Raw genomic sequence first — 27,059 nt, forward strand, 5'->3', positions numbered from 1 at the left:
ACTCCCTTAAAATCACATTTAACCCCCTACAGCGCCCCCTCCTGGTTAACCCCTTCACTGTCAGTGTCATTTTTACAGTAACCAGTGCATTTTTATAGCACAGTTCGCTGTAAAAATGACAATGGTCCCAAAATAGTGTCAAAAGTGTCCGATGTGTCCGCCATAATGTTGCAGTCACGAAAAAAAAAAAAAAAAAAACAGATTGCCGCCATTACTAGAAAAAAGAATGATTAATAAAAATGCAATAAAACTATCCCCTATTTGGTAGACGCTATAAATGTTGTGCAAACCAAACGCTTATTGCGATTTTTTTTACCAAAAATATGTAGAAAAATACATATTGGCATAAACTGAGTGAAAAAATGTTCTTTTATATATTTTTGGGGGATATTTATTATAGCAAAAAGTAAAAAAAATATTGCATTTTTTTCGAAATGGTCACTCTATTTTTGTTTATAGCACAAAAAATAAAAACCGCAGAGGTGATCAAAACCCACCAAAAGAAAGCTCTATTTGTGGGGAAAAAAAAAGGACGCCAATTTTGTTTGGGAGCCACATCGCACGACCGTGCAATTGTCAGTTAAAGCGACGCAGTGCCGCATCGCAAAAAGTGGCCAGGTCCTTTAGCTGCATAATGGTCCGGGGCTTAAGTGGTTAAAGCGGGGGTTCACCCTAAAATTTTTTTTTTTTTTCTAGCATGCCATCAAGCATACTAGCACGATCTACAGTACGCCTTTCTTTTTTTTTTTTGCGCCTTACTCACAGTTTACTGCCGTAGTGAAGTTTCAGACTCCCCGCGGGGAATGGGCGTTCCTATGCAGAGGGAAGATGATTGACGGCCGGCTATGGTGCGTCACGCTTCTCGAAGATAACCGAAATAGGACTTGCCTCTTCACGGCGCCTGCGCAGTCAGCTCCGATGTCTGTGCGCAGGCGCCGTATAGCGCCGTGAAAAGACAAGTCCTATTTCGGCTATCTTCGGGAAGCGTGACGCGCCATAGCCAGCCGTCAATCATCTTCCCTCTGCATAGGAACGCCCATCTGAAACTTCACTACGGCAGTAAACTGAGTACGGCGCAAAAAAAAAAAAAGAAAGGCGTACTGTAGATCGCGCTAGTATGCTTGATGGCATGCTAGAAACTTGTTTTTAGGGTGAAACACCGCTTTAAGGAGTTAAAACAGGCAACTTTATCACATCCTTACTACCTTACCAAAAAACCTTTGAAAAATTCTCAGTGTGGATTGCTTTTCAGAAGAGTGGCAGCCCTTGACGCTAGTGTAAATGAGCCCTAAAGGGGTCCAGTTATAACAGAAGAGCATGTGACTTTTACCCAACACTCTCTCTGGTGGAGAATCTTCCAGGCGTTTCAAAACACAGCGATTGATTTTCCACCACAAAATGTTTGGTGAAAGTTGCAGTTATAAAATAACCCGACCCTTCTTCATGAATCCTCCCAAAAATATAAAGTGCGTGTGGTGTATAGATTTATTTACACACACGTCTGCATTCCATGAAAAGAATGTTGTTTACCAACTCAACAGGACTGCAACCAACTCACACTGGGGCTCAGCCGCCTGACGAGTCGCGTCCCATTCTATGCAATAGAAGCGTTCTAAGAGTGACGCAAGTCGCTCCGACTTAGAAAAAGGTTCTTGTACGACTTTGGGGGCGACTCGAGGCGATTTGCATTGACTTCTATACAGAAGTCATTTTGCTAATCGCCTCTGAAGTCGTCTTCAGGACGACTTGCAGAGTCGCCCCCGAAGTCGTGCCGCCGCAGTGTGAACCGGCTCTTACCATCTCTGGCCAGAAGACCAGCAAAATGTGACAGCAACAGGGCTTGGGGGCAAGTCAGAGGAAGCAGTGCCTCAAAACACCGGAGATATACAGCTATGGAGTGTGTAGGCACACGCACATACCTGGAGGTACCGCTATTATTCAGGAACTACCGCCCCCCTTAATTCCTGAATTACTGGTAGAAGAGGAATTAATGGAAAAATCTCAAAACTATTAATTTTAGCTTGCACAAATAAATAAAACAATATGCCCGGAACTACACTTTAAGCTGAAGGAGATGTAAACCTAATCCCTAAATTCTTATTGTTAATGTCATTTCTAAAGTTGTTTAAAGTGGAGGTTCACCCAAAAAAAAAATTTTTAACATTACATTCAGCCGAGTTGTCCTAATGACAATCGGCATTTTTTTTTTTATTTTATCCCCGTACATACCGTATTTTCACCGCCGCTTCCGGGTATGTCTTCTGCGGGACTGGGCGTTCCTAATTGATTGACAGGCTTCCGACCGTCGCATACAGCGCGTCACGAGTTGCCGAAAGAAGCCGGACTGCGAGTCGGCTCTATACGGCGTCTGCGCACCGACGTTCGGCTTCTTTCGGCAACTCGTGACGCGCTGTATGCGACGGTCGGAAGCCTGTTAATCAATTAGGAACGCCCAGTCCCGCAGAAGACATACCCGGAAGCGGCAGTGAAAATACGGTATGTACGGGGATAAAATAAAAAAAAAAATGCCGATTGTCATTAGGACAACTCGGCTGAATGTAATGTTAAAAAAAAAAAATCTTGGGTGAACCTCCACTTTAAGGGATTATATTCTAAATAGGTTCCTTTAAGCTAGTGCATTGTTGGTTCACTTACCTTTTCCTTCAATTTCCCTTCTAAATGTTTTTTTTCCTTTGTCTGAATTTCTCACTTCCTGTTTTTCCTCAGTAAGCTTTCCACCATCTGTGACGAACGCGAGTGTCAGATCTCCGCCCTCCGCGCCAACTTACGACGAAGGACAGGCCGACCTCACACCACGCTGTCACTTACGTAACAATGCCACTCTCAGCTGCGCCCAGCACAAAGATTTCCCTGCTTGCGGGACCACAATCTAAGTGCTAGTAGCCTGAGAGCGATTGTCACTGGGCTAATGACACAATTAACCCTTTAACTGCCACCACCAACATTGATAAGGAAGCGTTGGTACTCCCGTCAATTAGCAATACCAATTAGGATTTTAGAATAAGCGTCTGCAGCACACACTGTCACCACAGGCAGGTCTGCGCAGAGGCCTTACTCTACAAGTAGCGCTCTTCAAAAGGCAGAGGTTCGTTCATAGCTTGCATTAAGAGTTTTAGAGACAAGGTTAACACTTTTCAACATAAAAGGTTTATTACGAAAAGGGCAAACTTGGTGCAATAAGGTGTTACAGAAAAATATGTTTTAAAGAGATAACGACAATATACAGCGACAAAGTAATGAGGTAGAATTGAAGAAGAAGAATACTTGCAATTAATGTCCAAGGTTGATCAGAGTTCGATCGATGAACTCGGTAATCGGTTCTCAAACTTGGCAGATGCTCATGCTTGGATGGTAAAAGGAGAACTCCCTTGACTTGGCATCTCCTCTTTTCTGTGCGATCAAAAAGGGGTGTTGACACGACCAGTAACCAATTGTCTGGTCATCTGATTTAGGGGCTGGTTACTGGGAGGGTCCACATTCACGCCCATAACCCAGGTACACTTTGTGATACATATTCATATCTCTGCCGTTCTACTAGTTACAGACTACCAACATCCGTGTTATTGTAGAGCATGATATTTGCTTTAAGAAAAGTCCAAACGTGACAAGTCTACCATGGTTATTCTACCTATGACGAATAAATGGGGTCAGGGGCCTTCCGTATGATTGATCATATTCATGTCTGGGCTCGAAACGTTACAAATTATCTGAGGAAACTAAATATGTCTGTTGTTTGGCTGTGCTATGAGTTAGCTGGAAGTTATGAAACATGTGTAACGTTCATACTTATTCCTTAGTCTTCAGCGTTTATGAGTCTAAGGCATTTACGACAGGGGTCTGTGGACTCTCTGAGGTGAGAGGACGACAGCTTTACGACAGGCCAGGAACCCTGCCAGGAGATATTAAGAACCCTAGATTGCTCTGTTCCTTGGAGGAGATAACAGATCTTTTGAAGTAGAATGCCTATGAATTCCTGAGAATAAGGGAGGGAGGGAGTGAGTTTCTTTCCACTGCTTATACTGTTTTTAAACAACATGGCTGCTGTATGGTTCTTACACAACAGCTAGTCGCGTGTCCAGCGTGCAATATCGTTACACCTCCCCCCTTAGGTGGTTGCATGGGAGGGAACTACAATTTCCCTCCTGACGCAACCGACTCCGGCGGGCTCGGCTTGTCGTGACAGCCCATCAGCATTTCCATGGGCACTGCCTTTCTTATGCTGGATGGTGAAATCGTATTGCTGCAGAATTAAGCTCCACCGAAGTAGTTTGCCATTCTCCCCAGCAACACGATTTAGCCAGCTCAAGGGATTGTGATCGGTGATCACAGTGAAATGCCGTCCATAAAGATACGTTTGTAACTTCTGGAGAGACCACACGATCGCAAGACACTCCTTTTCGATCGTGGCATAAGCTACTTCCCTGGGAAGCAGCTTCCGGCTCAGGTAGAGGATGGGATGCTCCTCTCCGGCATCATCCACTTGGCTCAGGACTGCACCCAATCCATAGGCAGAGGCATCCGTCTGCACTAGAAAACGGCGGGTGAAGTCGGGAGCCTGTAGCACAGGGGCGCTGGCCAGCGCCTCCTTCAAGGCCTGAAATGCCTGCTCACATTCTGGTGTCCAAGACACCACCTTGGGCAGTTTCTTTTTGGTTAGGTCAGTCAGAGGTTTGGCCAGGCTGCTATAGTTACCTACAAACTTCCTATAGTAGCCAGCGGTCCCCAAGAAAGACATAACCTGTTTTTTGGTTTGGGGGATAGGCCAGGCCAGGATGGCCTCAACCTTTCCTGTCTCGGGTTTCAGGGTGCCTCCTCCTACCTGGTGTCCCAGGTAATGCACATCATTCATGCCGATCTGACACTTACTGGGTTTGACAGTCAGGTTGGCATCGGTCAATCGGTCCAGGACCTGTGACAGGTGCATCAGGTGTTCTTCCCAGGTAGGGCTGAACACAGCGATGTCATCCAGGTAGGCTACGGCAAAGGGTTCCAGCCCCTCCAGTAAATCATTCATGACTCTCTGGAAGGTAGCTGGGGCATTCTTCATCCCAAACGGCATGACGGTAAATTCGAACAAGCCGAATGGGGTGATGAAAGCCGACTTTTCCCGAGCCTCAGGGGCCAGAGGAATTTGCCAGTACCCCCTGCTCAGATCCATGATTGTTATATAGTGGGCGGCCGCCAGCCTATCTAACAACTCATCAATCCGGGGCATGGGGTAGGCATCTGCAGTGGTGATGGCATTCAGCTTCCGGTAGTCCACACAGAACCTGGTCGTCCGATCCTTTTTGGGGACCAGGACTACTGGGGATGCCCAGGCACTGTGGGACTTCTGAATCACCCCCAGCTGCAGCATTTCCTCCACCTCCCTTTTCATGTCAGCCAGCACCTCCAAGGAGACGCGATAGGCCGACTGTTTAATGGGCGGATGTGTCCCGGTGTCCACCTGGTGGATAGCGAGGTGCGTCCTCCCAGGTTTCCCGGTAAACCTGCTACCATGTACTGCCAGCACTCTCTTTAGCCCAGGTACCTGGGTGGGGGTCAGTTTGGAGTTTATCAGGAGTTCTGAATCTACCTCCCTGCTGTCAGTTAGCAGCTGTCCCCTAAATTGACTGGGTACAACTAGCTGCCTGCTTCTTGTGTAAGTCTCATTCGCCTCTGCAGACAAACCTTCTCTGTACAGTTTCCCTTTCTCCCAGTAGACCTTTTGTTTGCACTTCTCTGCAGGGGGGCGATCAGCTAAACTCCTGAGCTGTGCTAGAGTTTGGTCTGTCTGCAGTGCTGTTTCAAAGGCGGAACCACAAGTCCCAGCCAGCAGTCCTGTGGCAAACAAGGACGGCTGCTGAGGCTCAACAGAGGTGAAGTCCGCTGGGTCAGAACAGGGAGAGGGCCCAGAGACCTCCTCCTGCTGTTCTGCGATCAGGGCCTGCACCTCGGCCGCCTTGGCAGCACTGCGAGTGACCACTAAAACTGGCAATGCATTATCATCAACATCAACATCAGCATCATCACATTTAACATTTATCATTGCAGCATCATTGGAACCTGTATCAGTTACCTTCCCAAGCAAGGGGGTCTCCTCTCCTGTTTCTGAATAAGGAGGACCTTGCACTTCAACTTCACCCTCCCCCTCCCTCTGTCCATCCACAGGTTGCCCAGATATTACCCCAACATCTGTACACAGTACCTTGGTAGGTCCAGAGAGTTCCGTGGGAGCATCCTGGGTGCTCTTAGCAGGGACGTAGTAAGAAACAAGGGTACCTAAATCAGCACCCAACAACACAGCAGTAGGGATCTCCTCTGAGACGCCCACCTCTCTCATCCCACTCCCAGCACCCCAATCGATGAAAACATAGGCACGGGGCACACAGGAAAGGGTTCCCCCCACTCCAGTGAGGGTAAGAAACTTCTCTGGGATGATGTCTGTTTCTTCTATCACCTCTGGTCTGACCAACGTAACTTCTGCTCCAGTGTCACGCAACCCTATTACAGTCCGGTGGCCTACGGTGACAGGCTGCAAGTTGGCATTGGTTCCTGGAGGTTTCCCACTGACGAACAGTACAGCAGAAGGGTTGCTGGCCGGATGGCCAGGTGATGTCAGCTTCTTCTGCTCAGGGCACTGTGCCTTGAGATGTCCGGCTTTCCCGCAGGTGTAGCATGTGCGATTATTAGTCAGGAATGCCTTGGCACCAGGAACTGCAGGTTCCATCTGCTGAGGGACTTGGTTGGCAGGTGGAGGAGGGGTTGCCATGTGAGATTTCCCTCCTTTCCAGCCGTTCGGAGGAGCCTTGCGATGGTCAGATACCCGAGAGTGGATATAGGTATCTGCCAGTTCTGCTGCTACTTTAGCTGAGGTTGGCTTTCGCTCCAGCACAAACTGTCTGACGTCTGTAGGACAGATGTGCAAAAGTTGATCTTCAATCATAAGATCTTCCAGGGACTCAAAAGAATCAGCTTTCAAGCCTTTAGTCCACTGCCGGAATGTGGTACGTAAGCGACTTTCCACATCCAGGTATGAGTCCCCAGGCCCTTTTTGCAAGGACCTAAAACGCTTCCGGTAAACTTCCGGGGTTAGCTGAAACTTTTGGATGATCGCAGCCTTTAGGGCCTCATAATCATTGCCCTGCTCTTCAGACAGTTCAACATAAGCATCCAGGGCCTTGCCTCGTAGCCCTGGCGTCAGGTACCGGGCCCATTGTGCTGGGGGCAGATGGTACTGACGGCAAGTTTTTTCAAACGACAGTAGATACACGTCAATGTCACTGTCCTTTTCCATAACAGGAAATTTGGCTGCCGGAGCTACTGGCAGAGCGGCATCCCTGTGCTCTAGGGATCCGGGGTTCTGAACCTGTCGCTGCTGCTGGAGCCTAGTCATCTCCAGTTCGTGTCGACGATCAGCTTCCCTGTGCGCAGCCTCCCTCTCAGCCCTGCGCTCCTCTCTCTCAGCCTGACGCTCGAGAAACTGCAGGTACACCACAGGATCCGTTTCCCTGAGGCGTTGTAGCGTTTCCTGCATTTGAGGAGAGTCCATGCTGGTTGCAAGCAATGGGGTGTTGGCCTGCTCATGCGGTGGCTTGGGGATAACAATCCGTGGTATTCCAGTGTCAGTCTCTGCTGGCCTATCCGGTGAGGCCGCCTCTGAACCACTGGGCTCTGGAGTAGCGGAACCCCTTTCTGGTCCGGTTCCCTCCAGGTTCTGGTTTGCCTGGATATCAAACTCCTGTAGGGCATGTATCAAGCCTTCACGATTTTTGCCATTAATGTCAATTCCTCTTCCTGCGCACTCAGCAGTTAGGTCATTTTTGTTCATCTTTTTATATGCTGATAACCCAGACATGTTGCAAGCAGAAAAGATAGAACAGAAAGCAGAGGTAGGAAAAAGGGGTAGGAAGGAGCTGTTGCTGTATGTCTCTCTTTAACACAAAAAAAAAATATATGCACCAGCTTGTCTCTAAGGACTGTTTCCAAAAAGGTTACAATCCTTCAGTGCAGAGCTAATTCCTAACAATGCACTGAATGCTCTTAATGCAAAGCTATCCCGCTACGCTGCCAGCCAATATGTGACGAACGCGAGTGTCAGATCTCCGCCCTCCGCGCCAACTTACGACGAAGGACAGGCCGACCTCACACCACGCTGTCACTTACGTAACAATGCCACTCTCAGCTGCGCCCAGCACAAAGATTTCCCTGCTTGCGGGACCACAATCTAAGTGCTAGTAGCCTGAGAGCGATTGTCACTGGGCTAATGACACAATTAACCCTTTAACTGCCACCACCAACATTGATAAGGAAGCGTTGGTACTCCCGTCAATTAGCAATACCAATTAGGATTTTAGAATAAGCGTCTGCAGCACACACTGTCACCACAGGCAGGTCTGCGCAGAGGCCTTACTCTACAAGTAGCGCTCTTCAAAAGGCAGAGGTTCGTTCATAGCTTGCATTAAGAGTTTTAGAGACAAGGTTAACACTTTTCAACATAAAAGGTTTATTACGAAAAGGGCAAACTTGGTGCAATAAGGTGTTACAGAAAAATATGTTTTAAAGAGATAACGACAATATACAGCGACAAAGTAATGAGGTAGAATTGAAGAAGAAGAATACTTGCAATTAATGTCCAAGGTTGATCAGAGTTCGATCGATGAACTCGGTAATCGGTTCTCAAACTTGGCAGATGCTCATGCTTGGATGGTAAAAGGAGAACTCCCTTGACTTGGCATCTCCTCTTTTCTGTGCGATCAAAAAGGGGTGTTGACACGACCAGTAACCAATTGTCTGGTCATCTGATTTAGGGGCTGGTTACTGGGAGGGTCCACATTCACGCCCATAACCCAGGTACACTTTGTGATACATATTCATATCTCTGCCGTTCTACTAGTTACAGACTACCAACATCCGTGTTATTGTAGAGCATGATATTTGCTTTAAGAAAAGTCCAAACGTGACAAGTCTACCATGGTTATTCTACCTATGACGAATAAATGGGGTCAGGGGCCTTCCGTATGATTGATCATATTCATGTCTGGGCTCGAAACGTTACAAATTATCTGAGGAAACTAAATATGTCTGTTGTTTGGCTGTGCTATGAGTTAGCTGGAAGTTATGAAACATGTGTAACGTTCATACTTATTCCTTAGTCTTCAGCGTTTATGAGTCTAAGGCATTTACGACAGGGGTCTGTGGACTCTCTGAGGTGAGAGGACGACAGCTTTACGACAGGCCAGGAACCCTGCCAGGAGATATTAAGAACCCTAGATTGCTCTGTTCCTTGGAGGAGATAACAGATCTTTTGAAGTAGAATGCCTATGAATTCCTGAGAATAAGGGAGGGAGGGAGTGAGTTTCTTTCCACTGCTTATACTGTTTTTAAACAACATGGCTGCTGTATGGTTCTTACACAACAGCTAGTCGCGTGTCCAGCGTGCAATATCGTTACACCATCATCCGAGCCGTTCTGGTGGGGGTTAGTCAGCCAGAAGAGCTTACTGAGGAGGAACAGGAATTGAGAAATTCAGACAAAGAAAAAAAACCTTTAGAAGGGAAAGCAAAGGAAAAGGTAAGTGAACCAACAATGCACTAGCTTAAAGGAACCTATTTGGAAATAAAAAACAAACCTTTACAACCCCTTTAAATCTGCAGATTTTATGAAAATAACGCCCAGTGATCCTGCTCTAAAAAGGTCCTTGCTTAGGCACTCCCTGGGGTGACAACTGATTGTAGATGGTGCTCCTGTGTTGTCACCCCACTGCATGGGCCCATGATGGAGAATACAAGCGGCTGTGCTGGCAGGCAGACCTGTCCCATCACTGCCACCATCAGGAAGGTGGTCCACAGCAATGCCGTATAGTGGACGCTGAAATGGGTACATGGTGGCAGGAGATCAGCACTGACATGAAAAGGGGAATTTATGATAAACAAAACATGGCAGCTGTGTGTAATACACAATAAGTAAACTAGTAAGGGTTAACATCTACTACACACACTACAATCTTATAATAAATCAGTACAAAGGAGACTTCCTGTACATTCGATCATCAATCAGCCCCATGAGCGGAGAGTTTCACAGAATACATTCCTTCTTCTGGAATTTTTACTGCACTTCCTGTACATGAAATGAATGTGCTTCTTGTTCCGACTTTCCATTGTTATGCATTTACTTTATTAGGTAAACACTAAATTAAGGTGATCGGGCATTACCAACTCATACATTGTACAGACAGGACAGGCCATGTACAATATTCCATCTAAAGTGTGTGTGTGCGATTTGACCCCCCCCCCCCTCTCCTCCCCCCTGCATCGCACCATGTGGGTTGGGTATACATAATTCACGTTGAGTCACATGACAGCTGGGCTTTGTGCCCACTTTCCCCTCCCCATCACCACGTTGCCGGCCTCTTCCTGTACTCCCTGCAATGAAACGATCACCCGGAGTATCACATCTCATACGTATGATGAATAACCCACCCTCCATTACTGACTGACAAAAGAACACAATAGCCAGGCTTTATGACATGCAAATGGCAATCCTGCAAAAGACGTTTATGAGACCAGCTCTGATTTACATCCCATAATTGTAAACATCCATGTACACAGCATGAGGAGGATCTACAATGTACAGTGTGGGGACAAAAAGGAGGAGGATCTACAATGTACAGTGTGGGGACAAAAAGGAGGAGGATCTACAATGTACAGTGTGGGGACAAAAGGAGGAGGATCTACAATGTACAGTGTGGGGACAAAAAGGAGGAGGATCTACAATGTACAGTGTGGGGACAAAAAGGAGGAGGATCTACAATGTACAGTGTGGGGACAAAAAGGAGGAGGATCTACAATGTACAGTGTGGGGACAAAAGGAGGAGGATCTACAATGTACAGTGTGGGGACAAAAAGGAGGAGGATCTACAATGTACAGTGTGGGGACAAAAAGGAGGAGGATCTACAATGTACAGTGTGGGGACAAAAGGAGGAGGATCTACAATGTACAGTGTGGGGACAAAAAGGAGGAGGATCTACAATGTACAGTGTGGGGACAAAAAGGAGGAGGATCTACAATGTACAGTGTGGGGACAAAAAGGAGGAGGATCTACAATGTACAGTGTGGGGACAAAAAGGAGGAGGATCTACAATGTACAGTGTGGGGACAAAAAGGAGGAGGATCTACAATGTACAGTGTGGGGACAAAAGGAGGAGGATCTACAATGTACAGTGTGGGGACAAAAAGGAGGAGGATCTACAATGTACAGTGTGGGGACAAAAAGGAGGAGGATCTACAATGTACAGTGTGGGGACAAAAGGAGGAGGATCTACAATGTACAGTGTGGGGACAAAAAGGAGGAGGATCTACAATGTACAGTGTGGGGACAAAAAGGAGGAGGATCTACAATGTACAGTGTGGGGACAAAAAGGAGGAGGATCTACAATGTACAGTGTGGGGACAAAAAGGAGGAGGATCTACAATGTACAGTGTGGGGACAAAAGGAGGAGGATCTACAATGTACAGTGTGGGGACAAAAGGAGGAGGATCTACAATGTACAGTGTGGGGACAAAAGGATAGGGAGCAAAAGAGGTGATCAGACCAGAGGAACGTATCCATGATATATACACACTATATAATAAACATGAACTAACTGGTATATTAACCACTTAACCCCCGGACCATATTGCTGGTCAAAGACCAGAGCACTTTTTGCGATTCGGCACTGCGTCGCTTTAACTGACAATTGCGCGGTTGTGCAATGTGGCTCCCAAACAAAATTGGCGTCCTTTTTTCCCCACAAATAAAGCTTTCTTTTGGTGGTATTTGATCACCTCTGCGGTTTTTAGTTTTTTGCGCGATAAACAAAAAAAAAAAGCGACAATTTTGAAAAAAAAAAATATTTTTTACTTTTTGCTATAATAAATATCCCACAAAAAAATATATATATATAAAAAAAACATTTTTTTCCCTCAGTTTAGGCCGATACGTATTCTTCTACATATTTTTCGTAAAAAAAAAAAAAAAAAAAAAAAAAAATCGCAATAAGCGTTTATTGATTGGTTTTCGCAAAAGTTATAGCGTTTACAAAATAGGGGGTAGTTTTATGGCATTTTTTATATATTTTTTTTTACTAGTAATGGCGGCGGTCAGTGATTTTTTTTCGGTACTGTGACATTATGGCGGACACATTTTTGGGTCCATTGGCATTTTTATAGCGATCAGTGCTATAAAAATGCATTGGATTACTATAAAAATGCCACTGGCAGGGAAGGGGTTAACACTAGGGGGCAGGGAAGGGGTTAAGTATGTTCCCTGGGTGTGTTCTAACTGCAGGGGGGTGGGACTCACTAGGGGAAATGACTGATCGCTGTTCATACATTGTAAGAACAGACGGTCAGGCATTTCTCCCCTTACAGAACCGGGAGCTGTGTGTTTACACACGCAGCTCCCAGTCCCCACTCTGTAACGAGCGATCGCGTGTGCCCGGCGGCGATCGCGCACGCGCCCCTAGTGGCCTGCGCGAGAGCCGACGTATAGCTACGTGCTCTCGCGCAGGGGAGCCGACCTGCCGCCGTAAAACAATGGCGGCTGGTCGGCAACCAGTTAAGTGATAAACAGTACATGTTGTGTAGCCCTCCTGCCTCCCCATAAAATAGGTAGTGAGTTTTAAACAATGCACAGTGTATGATATAGAAAGGCAAATGGTCAGTGCAGACCCTACACAATATATATTCATAGGAATATACACTCACCGGCCACTTTATTAGGTACACCTTGCTAGTCCCGGGTTGGACCCCCTTTTGCCTTCAGAACTGCCCTAATTCTTCACTCCATACATTCTACAGAGATTTTGCTTCATAGTGACATGATAACATCACGCAGTTGCTGCAGATTTGTCGGGTGCACATCCATGATGGGAATCTCCCATTTCACCACATCCCAAAGGTTCTCTACTGGATGAGATCTGGTGAGTGTGGAGCCCATTGGAGTTCAGTGACCTCATTGTCCAGTGGTGAGATGATCTTTGTGACATGGGGCATTATCCTGCTGGAAGGAGCCATCAGAAGATGGGGACACTGTAGTCAGAGGGCTGGACATGGTCAGCAACAATACTCAGGTAGGACGTGGTGTATAAACGATGCTCAATTGGTACTTAGGGGCCCAGAGTGTGCCAAGAAAATATCCCCCCCACCATTACACCACCACCAGCCTGAACCGGTGATACAAGGCAAGATGGATCCAGGCTTTCTTGTTGTTTACACCAAATTCTGACCCTACTATCTGAATGTCGCAGCTGCAAATTGAGACTCCTCAGACCAGGCAACGTTTTCCCAATCTTCTATTGTCCCATTTTGGTGAGTCTGTGTGAATTGTAGCCTCAGTTTCCCGTTCTTAGCGGAGAGGAGTGGCAGCCGGTGTGGTCTTCTGCTGCTGTAGTCAATCTGCTTCAAGGTTCGATGTGTTGCTAGTTCAGAGATGGTATTCTGCATACCTTGGTTGTAATGAGCAGTTATTTGAGTTACTGTTGCCTTTCTATCATCTCTGCCAATTCTCCTCTGACATCAACAAGACATTTTCATACACACAACTGCCACTCACTGGATATTTTCTCTTTTTCGGACATTCTGTAAACCCGAGAGATGGTTGTGCGTGAAAATCCCAGTAGATGAGCAGTTTTTGAAATACTCAGACCAGCCCATCTGGCACCAACAACCACGCCACGTTCAAAGTCACTTATATCCCCTTTCTTCCCCATTCTGATGCTCAGTTTGAACTTCAGCAAGTCGTCTTCACCACGTCCAGAGGCCCAAATGCATTAAAGTGGTTGTAAACCCTTATTTTTCACTTTTACCTACAGGTAAGCCTATAATAAGGCTTACCTGTAGGTATAAAGAATATCTCCTAGGGGGAATCCACGGCGAAAGGACCGGCAGCCGCCGGACCTTGCCGATTTGAAATCTCCCGCGCACGCATGGAACAGATGTACCTAATAAAGTGTGTGTGTGTGTGCACCTGGGGAGGCTCAGATAGTGGCCATACAATATAATGTATATAAACTATATTGTCAAAAGTATTGGGACACCTGCCTTTTCACGCACATGAACTTCAATGCCATCCCAGTCTTAGTCCGTAGGGTTCAGTATTGAGTTGGCCCACCCTTTGCAGCTATAACAGCTTCAACTCTTCTAGGAAGGCCGTCCACAAGGTTTAGGGGTGTGCGCTTCTGGAAGAATGGTCAAACATCCCCATAGACACTCCTATACCTTGTGGACGGCCTTCCCAGAAGAGTTGAAGCTGTTATAGCTGCAAAGGGTGGACCAACTCAATATTGAACCCTACGGACTAAAACTGAGATGGCATTGAAGTTCATGTGTGTGTAAAGGCGGGTGTCCCAATACTTTTGGCAATATAGCGTGTGTAGTACAGGGATGGTGGTACTCACCTGGTTGCCTAGCACAGCGGTGGCGCTGTGGATATACAATATGTATGTATGTATGTATGTATGTATGTATGTATGTATGTATGTATGTATGTATGTATGTATGTATGTATGTATGTATGTATGTATATATGTATGTATATATATATATATATATATATATATATATATATATATATATATATATATATATATATATATATATATATATATATTTTTTTTTATTAGTATGGGGGGTGGAACTCACCTGGTTGCCCAGCATGGCGGTGGGCATACAATGTATATATAGTTTAGGGGGGGTTGGTACTCGTCTGGTTGCCCAGCATGGCAGTGGCACAGGCGGTGGACATGTATATATAGTACAGGGGGGCTGGTATTCACCTGGTTGCCCAGCACATCGGTGCTGCAGGTGGCGGACATACAACATATATATAGTATAGGGATGGTGGCACTCACCTGGTTGCCCAGTACGGCAGTGGCGCAGGTGGTGGACATACAATGTATATATAGTATAGGGGGGTTGGTACTCCATCTAGTGGTGCAGGTGGTGGACATACAATCTTTATATAGTATAGGGGGGGTTGGTACTCACCAGGTGGCAGACATACAATGTATATATAGTTTAGGGGGGTTGGTACTCACCTTGTGGTGCAGGTGGTGGACATACAATGTATATATAGTATAGGGGGGTTGGTACTCACCTGGTGGCAGACATACAATGTATATATAGTTTAGGGGGGGTTGGTACTCGCCTGGTTGCCCAGCATGGCAGTGGCACAGGCGGTGGACATGTAATGTATATATAGTACAGGGGGGCTGGTCCTCACCTGGTTGCCCAGCACATCTGTGGTGCAGGTGGCGGACATACAACATATATATAGTATAGGGATGGTGGCACTCACCTGGTTGCCCAGTACGGCAGTGGTGCAGGCGGTGGACATACAATGTATATATAGTATAGAGGTATTGGTACTCATCTAGTGGTGCAGGTGGTGGACATACAATGTATATATAGTATAGGGGGGGTTGGTACTCACCTGGTGGCACAGGTGGCAGACATACAGTGTATATATAGTTTAGGAGGGTTGGTACTCATCTAGTGGTGCAGGCAGCAGACATAATACACACACACACACACATATATATTATAGGGATGGTGGCACTCACCTGGTTGCCCAGTACAGCGGTGGCGCAGACGGTGGACATACAATGTATATATAGTATAGGGGGGGTTGGTACTCACCTGGTGGCGCAGGCGGTGGACATCCAATGTATATATAGTATAGGGGGGTTGGTACTCACCTAGTGGCACAGGTGGCGGACATACAATGTATATATAGTATAGGGGGGGTTGGTACTCACCTGGTGGCACAGGTGGCGGACATACAATGTATATATAGTTTAGGGGGGTTGGTACTCATCTAGTGGTGCAGGCGGCAGACATAATACATATATATTAGTATAGGGATGGTGGCACTCACCTGGTTGCCCAGCACGGCGGTGGCACAGGTGGCAGACATACAATGTATATATAGTATAGGGGGATTTGGTACTCACCTGGTGGCACAGGTGGCAGACATACAATGTATATATAGTATAGGGGGATTTGGTACTCACCTGGTGGCACAGGTAGCGGACATACAATGTATATATAGTATAGGGGGGGTTGGTACTCACCTGGTGGCGCAGGTGGCAGACATACAATGTATATATAGTTTAGGGGGGTTGGTACTCATCTAGTGGTGCAGGCGGCAGACATAATACATATATATAGTATAGGGATGGTGGCACTCACCTGGTTGCCCAGTACGGCGGTGGCGCAGGCGGTGGACACCTCTTTGGGCCCGAACCATACAGACGCCACCCTGGAGGGGAGGCCGAGGATGAAGACTTGGGCCACAGAACAGATGGTTTGGGCCAGCATGGTGACGGGGAAGAGGTCGTGCCGGGCGCTGGCACACTTCACCCATGCCCCCAGGCAGTTGAGTCCGGAGCCCAGCAGGGCGGTGAGGCGGAGGCCCCGGGTGTCCAGCAGCCAGGTGGCCGGGAAGATGAGGGGCACATAGGCCACCATGTACACCACAGACAGCCAGTCAATGTCCGGGTTGGAGACCCCATAGAAGCCGGTGAAGATGGAGCTCAGGATGCTGTATTGGATCCATTGGAAAGCGTTCACCAGGGAGTAGAGAGAGAACACTACGAGCACCAAGAACCTCCGCCGGTACAGCCGGGTCTCCAGTACAGGAGGGGCCCCCTCGGGCAGCATGGCCTGCCGCTCATCCTGCTGCGCTCCCCCGACACACACCGACACCTCTCCATTACTGCTGGGGCTGGCCAGACCGTCCTCGGCCTCCTTGGCCAGCGTGTGCCCGTTCAGTTCAGTGGAGACCATCCCAGTTCCCGCAGCATCCCTCGCCTGTCTGAGGAGAAAGCCGGCTGACAGCTTGCGCTACACATCCCGCACCGCTCAGCCGGCACGGACCGACCAATCACCGCACACCTACCAAAGCTCCCAGCCAATCGGTGCCGGGGAGGTCACGCCCACCGCAAGCTCTATGTCAGAGAAGGGCGAAGTGACAGATGCTGTGTATAGAAAGGTGCGGAGAAGGGGGCGGAACCGGGTAGTCACATGACAGGAGATGCCCCAGTAAGGACCACGTGGGTTATTAATGTCGTCTTGATCGAAGATCTGCTACATCAGTTTCTCAGCTCCAGTTCTCAAGTACCCCCAACAGGTCATGTTTTCAGCTGTCCATTATTTTGCACATGTATTTTGATCAGCTACATTGCCTTAGTAATTACCACAGCCGTTTCATCTGAAGGAAATCCTGAAAACATGACCTGTTGGGGGCGTACTTGAGGACTAGAGTTCAGAAACACTACGGTACACCAATCAACTGTCTAGAAGAGAGATCTGGCCAGAAGTGGTCTTCATGGAAGAATTGCGGTCAAATATATGCCCCAGGCACCACATTGAGAGGGGCACCGCCAAGTAGTGACAGCTGTGTGCCAACTGGGTGTCAACTATTCCTGTGACTGACATGTCTGAGCACCAGTGCCCCCCTCTCTACCCACTGAGCACCAGTGCCCCCTTCTCTCCCTACTTCTCTCCACTAAGCACCAGTGCCCCCTTCTCTCCCTACTGGGCACCAGTGCCCCCTTCTCTCCCTACTTCTCCCCACTGAGCACCAGTGCCCCCTTTCTATCACCACTGAGCACCAGTGCCCCTTTTCTATCACCACTGAGCACCAGTGCCCCCTTCTCTCTCTATTGAGCACCAGTGCCCCCCTATCACCACTGATTACCAGTGCCCCCTTCTCTCCCTACTTCTCCCCACTGAGCACCAGTGCCCCCTTCTCTCCCTACTGGGCACCAGTGCCCCCTTTCTATCACCACTGAGCACAAGTGCCCCCCTTCTCTCTCTATTGAGCACCAGTGCCCCCCTATCACCACTGATTACCAGTGCCCCCATTCTCTCCCTACTGAGCACCAGTGCCCCCTTCTTTCCCCATTGAGCACCAATGCCCCATTCTCTCCCTGTTGAGCACCAATGCCCCATTCTCTCCCTGTTGAGCACCAGTGCCCCCTTCTCTCCCTACTTAGCACCAGTGCCCCCATTCTCTCCCTACCTAGCACCAGTGCCCCCATTCTCTCCCAAAAGTGCACCAGTGCCCCCCTACTATCCCCACTGAGCACAAGTGCCCCTTCTATCCTCACTGAGCACCAGTGTCCCCCTTTCTCTCCACACTGAACACCAGGGTCACCCTTCTGTCCCCAATGAGCACCAGTGTGCCCCTTCTCTCCCCAATGAGCACTAGTGTCCCCCTTCTCTCCCCAATGAGCACCAGTGTGCCCCTTCTCTCCCCAATGAGCACCAGTGTCCCCCTTCTCTCTACAATGAGCACCAGTGTCCCTATTCTCTTCATACTGAGCACCAGTGCCTACTTCTCTTCCTACTGAGCACCAGTGCCCCCCCCCCATACTATCCCCACTGAGCACAATGCCCCCTTCTCTCCCTACTTCTCCCCACTGTGTGCCAGTGTCCCCTTTCTCTCCGCATTGAGCACCAGTGCCCCCATTCTCTTCCCACTGAGCACCAGTGTCCCCCTTCTATCCCCACTCAGCACCAGTGCCCCCCTTCTCTCCCCACTGAGCACCAGTGCCCCCCTTCTCTCCCCACTGAGCACCAGTGCCCCCCTTCTATCCCCACTGAGCACCAATTCCCTCTTGTCTGCCACTGAGCACCAGTACCCCCTTGTCTGCCACTGAGCACCAGTGCCCCCTTGTCTGCCACTGAGCACCAGTACCCCCTTGTCTGCCACTGAGTACCAGTGCCCCCTTGTCTGCCACTGAGCACCAGTGCCCCCTTTTATCTTTGCACTGACCCTCTTTTCCCCCACTGAGCATCAGTGCACTTTTTGTCCTCCCACTGAACATAAAATTGTAAAAAATAATAAAACTGTAAAAAATAAAATAAAAACTACTGACACTGTCTGCTGCCCTACTCTTCAAGGGGTGGTGTGTACTGAGTCTTTGCCCTTGGTGAAAGAATGTCTGGATTCCTCACTCTTTGGTACATCCTGCCTGCCGAGTTTCTTGAAAAGTAGCGTGCAACCTACGAGGATTGATGCTGTTTATAAGCCAAAGGGTAGTCACACCAAATATTGATTTGATTTGGATTTCTCTTCTGTTCACTAACTTTACATTTTGTAAATGAATACAAATAAAGTTAAAATATATATTTCTGAAAGCATTCCCACTTTACAGCATTTTCTACACACCTGCCTAAAATCAATGAACATCAATGAAGGAGAAAAATTTCCTTCTAATTAATTTTTTATAACAAAATACAAAAAAAATATATATATATTTTTTAAATTCGGTCTTTTAAAATTTTTTCAACAAAAAACGCAGAGGTGATCAAATACCACCAAAAGAAAGCTCTATTTGTGGGGAAAAAATGGGACTGGAGCTGGTGTGATCATCCCTGTCGCTGTAAAGACTGGTTTCAGGTAAGTAAAAGGGGGGCTCTGGGGGGCTGCTGCATCATAGGAGGTTTTTCACCTTAATCACTTCAGCCCTGGAAGAATTGGCAATGACCGGGCCATTTTTTGCAATTCGGAGCTGCAACGCTGCAACAATTGCACGGTCGTGCGACGTTGCACCCAAACAAAATTGACGTCCCTTTTTCCCCACAAATAGAGCTTTCTTTTGGTGGTATTTGATCACCTCTGCAGTTTTAATTTTTTTGCGCTATAAACAAAAAAAGCGACAATTTAAAAAAAAGCTATATTTTTAACTTTTTGCTATAATAAATATCCCCCCAAAAAATATATATATATAAAAAAGGTTTAGGCCGATACGTATTCTTCTACATATTTTTGGTAAAAAAAAATTGCAATAAGCGTATATTGATTGGTTTGCACAAAAGTTATAGGGGCAGATCCACAGAGATCTGTACCGGCGCAGCGTATGGGAGATACGCTACGCCACTGTTACTTACTTTTTTAAACTTCGAATCCACAAAGAATTTGTGCCGTAAGTTACGGCTGCGTAGTCTATCTCTCGCGGCGTAAGGGAGCCTAATTCAAATCGGCGAGTAGGGGGCGTGTTTCATTTAAATGAAGCGCGTCCCCGCGCCGAATGAACTGCGCATGCGCCGTCCCTAAATTTCCCGCCGTGCATTGCGCTAAATGACGTCGCAAGGACGTCATATTTTTTAACATAGACGTGAATTACGTCCATCCCGATTCACGGACGACTTACGCAAAAAAAAAAAAAATTCAAAATAAACGCGGGAACGATGGCCATACTTAACATGGCAAGTCTAACTATACGCCGCAAAACACCAGCTTTAACTATACGCTGGAAAAAGCCGACTAGAGACGACGTAAGAGAATGCGACGGCCGCGCGTACGTTCGTGGATCGTCGGAAATAGCTAATTTGCATACCCGACGCAGAAAACGACGAGGACTCCACCCAGCGGACGCCGAAGTATTGCATCTACGATCCGAAGGCGTACGAAGCCGTAAACCTAGGATTCAAACCAAAGATACGACGCGGGAAATTTGAAAGTACACCGGCGTATTAGTAGATACGCTGGCGTACTCGCTCTGTGGATCTGCCCCAGAGCGTCTACAAAATAGTGGACAGTTTTATGCCATTTTTATTATATTTTTTTTCACTAGTAATGGCGGCGATCAACGATTTTTATCATGACTGCAATATTGCGGCGGACACATCGGACACTTTTGACACTATTTTGGGACCATTGTCATTTATACAGCGAACAGTGCTATAAAAATGCACTGATTACTGTGTAAATGACACTGGCAGTGAAGGGGTTAACCAAGAGGGGGAGAGGAAGGAGTTATGTGTGTTCTAGGGAGTTATTCTAACTATGTGGGGGCTGGGCTACGAGTGACAGGACAGTGATCACCGTTCTCGGTGACAGGGAGCAGTAGATCACTGTTCTGTCACTAGGCCGTACAGGGAAATGCCTTGTTTACATCTCCCCATTCTGCCACCCTGTGACACGGTCGCCGGACACAGACGGACATCGAGTCCGTGGGTCCCGCAGACACGGTCATGGCGCGCGCTAGACGGCAGATTCAAAGCAACGTACCTGTATGCTGCTTTGACTGCCCGTGCCATTCTGAATGAATGAAAAACTTATAAAGCGCGGCGCATGCGAACTGAATCGCTTCTGCCGACATATATCTACGTTAGGCAGTCGGCAAGTGGTTAAAGCGGGGTTCCACCCGTGATTTTTTTTTTTTAAGTCAGCAGCTACAAACACTGTAGCTGCTGACTTTTAACCGGTTGCCGACCGCCGCATGTACATGTACGTCCACAGAATGGCACGAACAGGCATATGGTCCGATCGGGACCCCCCCCCCCCGGTACACGCGGCGGTCGGTAACCCGCGGGGAGCGATCCGGGACGAGGGCGCGGCTAGAAACGTTTCTAGCCGCCCCTTCGTTTCTATCCGCCCCTTCGCGATCGCTCCCCGGAGCTGAAGAACGGGGAGAGCCGTATGTAAACACGGCTTCCCCGTGCTTCACTGTGGCGGCTGCATCGATCGAGTCATCCCTTTTATAGGGAGACTCGATTGATGACGTCAGTCCTACAGCCACACCCCCCTACAGTTGTAAACACACACTACTAGGTGAACACTAAATCCTACAGCGCCCCCTGTGGTTAACTCCCAAACTGCAACTGTCATTTTCACAATAAACAATGCAATTTAAATACATTTTTTGCTGTGAAAATGACAATGGTCCCAAAAATGTGTCAAAATTGTCCGAAGTGTCCGCCATAATGTCGCAGTCACGAAAAAAATCGCTGATCGCCGCCATTAGTAGTAAAAAAAAAAAATTAATAAAACTATCCCCTATTTTGTAAACGCTATAAATTTTGCGCAAACCAATCGATAAACGCTTATTGCGATTTTTTTTTACCAAAAATAGGTAGAAGAATACGTATCGGCCTAAACTGAGGAAAAAATAAATTTTTATATATGTTTTTGGGGGATATTTATTATAGCAAAAAGTAAAAAATATTGCATTTTTTTCAAAATTGTCGCTTTTTGTTTATAGCGCAAAAAATAAAAAACGCAGAGGTGATCAAATACCACCAAAAGAAAGCTCTATTTGTGGGGAAAAAAGGACGCCAATTTTGTTTGGGAGCCACGTCGCACGACCGCGCAATTGTCTGTTAAAGCGACGCAGTGCCGAATCGCAAAACCTGGCCTGGGCATTTAGCAACAAAAATGGTTCGGGGCTTAAGTGGTTAATAAGGACACTTACCTGTCCTAGGCACCCGCAATGTCGGCCAATCCCTCAATCCTGGCAGCTCCCGGCGCCACCATCCTCACTAAGGGAAACAGGCAGTGGAGCCTTGCAGCTTCACTGCCCATTTCCTTCTGCGCATGCGCGAGTCTCGTGGCCCTTTTTGAATGGGCGGCTGCTATCTGGGATACACACAGTTCCCAGAAGGCAGCGCGCACCATTCCCCAGAAGACAACGTGAGGAGGACGAGGAAGAAGACCTGCCGCAGAGTAGGAAGATCGAGGTGAGTTGGGAGGAAGTAGAGAGGAGACAAAGCTGGAAGAGATAGGAAAGGAGGTCATTTATGCTGGTGATTTGCAACTATCACTGGATGAGATCCACTGTTTCAAAGATTGAGTCTGCCTGAGCTGCATAGTAGGAGTGAGACCCTTAATTACACGCGCTTAATGATCCCCTGTCATAAGGGATCAGGGCAAGTCGGTAAGGAGCCATTGCTATTGATTGGTGGAGGATTTATCACCTTTGTTTGGAAACGTTTTTCCATCAGATGTTGGATCTTGGCACAGAGCACGGGTGTACAGCATTTATTGATTAAGCACTTATGGACTATGGGCCAGATTCACAGCCAGGCGGCGCAGCGCAACGTAACCGATTTAGGTTACACCGCCGCAAATTTTCTGGCTAAGTGCCCGATCCACAAAGCACTTACCTGGAAATTTGGGGCGGTGTATCCTAAATCCGTCCGGCGCAAGGCGGGCCCAATCGAATGGGGCGAGTCACATTTAAATTAGGCGCGCTCCCGCGCCGGACGTACTGCGCATGCTCCCGTCGCAAATTTCCCGACGTGCTTTGCACGAAATTACGGTGTGCCGATGTTTTGTGAATCGCGACGGGTAAAAAAGACTTGCGCCGGGAAAAATAAAAATTAAAAAAAAAATTCAAAAGCGACGCGGGAAAGACGGGTATACTTTTACAGTGTACAGTGTAGTAAGTTTACACTTTGTAAAAGGTGCCCTATCTTTGCGACGGCAAACTAACACTTGCGGCGACGTAACGACGGGAAAACGTTTCGTGGATCGCCGTAACTGCTAATTTGCATACCCGACGCTGGTTTACGACGCAAACTCCCCCCAGCGGCGGCCGCGGTACTGCATCCTAAGATCCGACAGTGTAAAACTATTACACCTGTCGGATCTTATGGATATCTATGCGTAACTGATTCTATGAATCAGTCGCATAGATAGAAACAGAGATACGACGGCGTATCAGCAGATACGCCGTCGTATCCCTTTTGTGAATCTGGCCCACTATCTCTGTTCATTTTTTCAATATAGAATCCTATTTACACTGGTTTTGATGTCAATTTTTTATTTTAGCAACACATTAATATTGGCACATGTTTATTGATTGCCACGTGATTGCTTTAAAATGGCAACTGATGTTTTTTATTATTTTTTATTTAATGTCGATACATTATTGATATGATATCGTATGTCATCAGTTACATATCCATATATAATCAACTTTGTTCTTCTGACATTCTTAATTTGGTGATTTTTTTATTTAAGTTTTCACCTGGTTATGGGGTAGCGTGATTTTTTCATTTTTATTATTTTTTAAGATTGGAAAGATCCACATAGCAACCGCTATTTCTGGAAAGTACTTTGGGCCAGATTCACGTAGAATTCCGGCGGCACAACGTATTGCATTTACGTTACACCGCCGCAAGTTTTACGGGCAAGTGCTTGATTCACAAAGCACTTGCCTGTAAACTTGCAGCGGCGTAGCGTAAATCCGTCCGGCGCAAGCCCGCCTAATTCAAATGGGGCGTGTATCATTTAAATGAGGCGCGTTCCCGCGCCGAACGTACTGCGCATGCTCCGTTTTGTAATTTCCCGCCATGCTTTGCGCGAAATGATGTCGCACCAACGTAATTTTTTGAACGGCGACGTGCGTTACGTCCTTTCCTATTCCCGGACGACTTACGCAAATAATAATACAAATTTAAAATTCGACGCGGGAACTACGGCCATACTTTAACATGGCAAGTCTAATTATAAGCCATGAAATAGCAGCCGTAACTATACGCCGGGAAAAGCCGACTAGCGACGACGTAAGAGAATGCGACGACCGCGCGTACCTTCGTGGATCGCCGTAAACAGCTAATTAGCATACCCGACGTGGAAAACGACGCGAACTCCACGCTGCGGGCGCCAAAGTACTACACCTACGATCCGAAGGCGTACGAAACCGTACGCCTGTCGGATCGAAGCCAGAAGCCGTCGTATCTTGGTTTGAGGATTCGAACTAAAGATACGACGCAGCAAATTTGAAAGTACGCCGGAGTATCAGCAGATACTCCGGCGTACTTCTTCTGTGAATCTGGCCCATTTTTTTTTTTTTTCTATTTTTTTGCAGGACTTTGGTGTATTTTTATTTTTTAGGGTGGACGTACACTTTATTGCATAGAATGCATTAGGGTGAAAAAACACAACTCCTTTAACCACTTAAGACCCGGACCAAAATGCAGATAAAGGACCTGGCCCCTTTTTGCGATTCGGCACTGCGTCGCTTTAACTGACAATTCCGCGGTCGTGCGACGTGGCTCCCAAACATAATTGGTGTCCTTTCTTTCCCACAAATAGAGATTTCCTTTGGTGGTATTTGATCACCTCTGCGGTTTTTATTTCTTGCGCTATAAACAAAAATAGGAGCGACAATTTTGAAAAAAATGCAATATTTTTTACTTGTTGCTATAATAATTATCCTACCTATTTTTGGTAAAAAAAAAATCGCAATAAGTATTTATCGATTGGTTTGCGCAAAATTTATAGTGTTTACAAAATAGGGGATAGTTTTATTGCAATTTTATTAATTTTTATTTTTTACTACTAGTGACTGCGACATTATGGCGGACACTTTGGACAATTTCGACAAATTTTTGGGACCATTGTCATTTTCACAGCAAAAAATGCATTTAAAATGCATTGTTTACTGTGAAAATGACAGTTGCAGTTTGGGAGTTAATCACAAGGGGGCGCTGATGGGGTTCTGTGTGACCTCATCTGTGTTTCTAACTGTAGGGGGGTGTGGCTGTAGGTGTGACGTCATCGATTGTGATTCCCTATATAAGCGAACACACGATCGATGACGCCGCCACAGTGAAGAACAGGGAAGCTGTGTTTACACACAGCTCTCCCCATTCTTCAGCTCCGGGGACCGTGCGGGACTCCAGCGGCGATCGGGTCCGCGAGTCCCGCGGCCGTGGTCACAGAGCTTCGGCCCGCGACCCACGGCTGGGCATTATACAGGTACGTGATTATGCCCAGCCGTGCCATTCTGCCGACGTATATCGGCGTTAGGCGGTCCTTAAGTGGTTAATGACTACAGAACTGCATTAAATTGTGACTTTTATGCCGCGTACACACGATCATTTTTCAGCATGAAAAAAAAAAGTTGTTTTTAAAAAACGTCATTTAAAATGATTGTGTGTGGGCTGCGCATCGTTTTTGAGATTCTGAAAAACGTAAAAAAACGTTTAAACAATGTCGTTTTTCGGGTTGTAAAAAATGGTCGTGTGTGGGCTAAAACGATGAAAAAAACCTGCATGCTCAGAAGCAAGTTATGAGACGGGAGCGATCGTTCTGGTAAAACTAGCGTTCGTAATGGAGTAAGCACATTCATCACGCTGTAACAGACAAAAAAGCGCGAATCGTCTTTTACTAACACGGAATCAGCTAAAAGCAGCCCAAAGGCGAATGGAACTTCCCCTTTAAAGTGCCGTCATACGTGTTGTACGTCACTGCGCTTTGCTAGATAATTTTTTAAAAACAATGGTGTGTGGGCAACGTCGTTTTAATGATGAAGTTGGGAAAACGTCGTTTTTTTAGACATGCTGAAAAACAAAGGGCTAGATTCAGGTAGCCGGGCGCATTGTTATGGCGGCGTAGCGTATCGTATTTACGCTACGCCGCCGTAAATCAGAGAGGCAAGTGCTGTATTCACAAAGCACTTGCCTCCTAAGTTACGGCGGCGTAGCGTAAATGGGGCCGGCGTAAGCGCGTCTAATTCAAATGAGTATGAGGGGGCGTGTTTTATGTAAATGGGTGGTGACCCGACGTGATTTCCGTCCGTGTACATATCCCAGTGTGCATTGCTCCAAAGTACGCTGCAAGGACGTATTGGTTTCGGCGTGAACGTAAATTACGTCCAGCCCTATTCGCGAACGACTTAAGCAAACGACGTAAAAAATTAAAAATTTGACGCGGGAACGGCGTACATACTTAACATTGCGTATGCCTCATAGAAGCATGAGCAACGTTACGCCGGAAAAAAAAAGCCTTACGCAAACAACGTAAAAAAATTCCGCCGGGCGCACGTACGTTTGTGAATCGGCGTATCTAGGTCATTTGCATATTCTACGCCGAAAACGACGGAAGCGCCACCTAGCGGCCAGCGTAAATATGCACCCTAAGATACGGCGGCGTAAGAGACTTACGCCAGTCGGATCTTAGCCTAATTTCAACGTATCTTGCTTTCTGAATACAGAAAGAAGATACGCCGGCGCAGCTTTGAATTTACGCGGCGTATCTATAGATACGCCGAGTAAATCAATGCTGAATCTAGCCCAAAGTTTTCTTTCATGCTGAAAAATGATCGTGTGTACGCGGCATTACATTTGTCTGCAGTTCGGCTTTGACGTTTTTTTCTTTCAATTGATATTGCTGTATATTTGATGCTAATATGTAATCCTACCTATTCTGGACATTCTGGTTTAATTGTTGCGTTCCCATCACATTCGTTTATACCAGTAGAAGCAGTTGCTATGGTCAG

General features: G+C 47.0%; 1 protein-coding gene across 1 annotated transcript in view; it reads right to left on the reverse strand.

Annotated features, from left to right (window-relative positions):
• Positions 1-16,993, reverse strand: part of FLVCR1 (FLVCR heme transporter 1) — a 70,019-nt gene extending 53,026 nt beyond the window's left edge. Inside the window, exon 1 of the mRNA XM_040351464.1 lies at positions 16,231-16,993. Coding sequence (XP_040207398.1) covers positions 16,231-16,827 — 597 coding nt within the window. The 5' untranslated portion in view covers positions 16,828-16,993. The remainder of the gene's footprint in view (positions 1-16,230) is intronic.
• Between the last annotated feature and the right edge of the window lie 10,066 nt (positions 16,994-27,059).

This window comes from Rana temporaria, chromosome 4 (genome assembly GCF_905171775.1).
Source record: "Rana temporaria chromosome 4, aRanTem1.1, whole genome shotgun sequence".
Taxonomy (NCBI): Eukaryota; Metazoa; Chordata; class Amphibia; order Anura; family Ranidae; genus Rana; species Rana temporaria.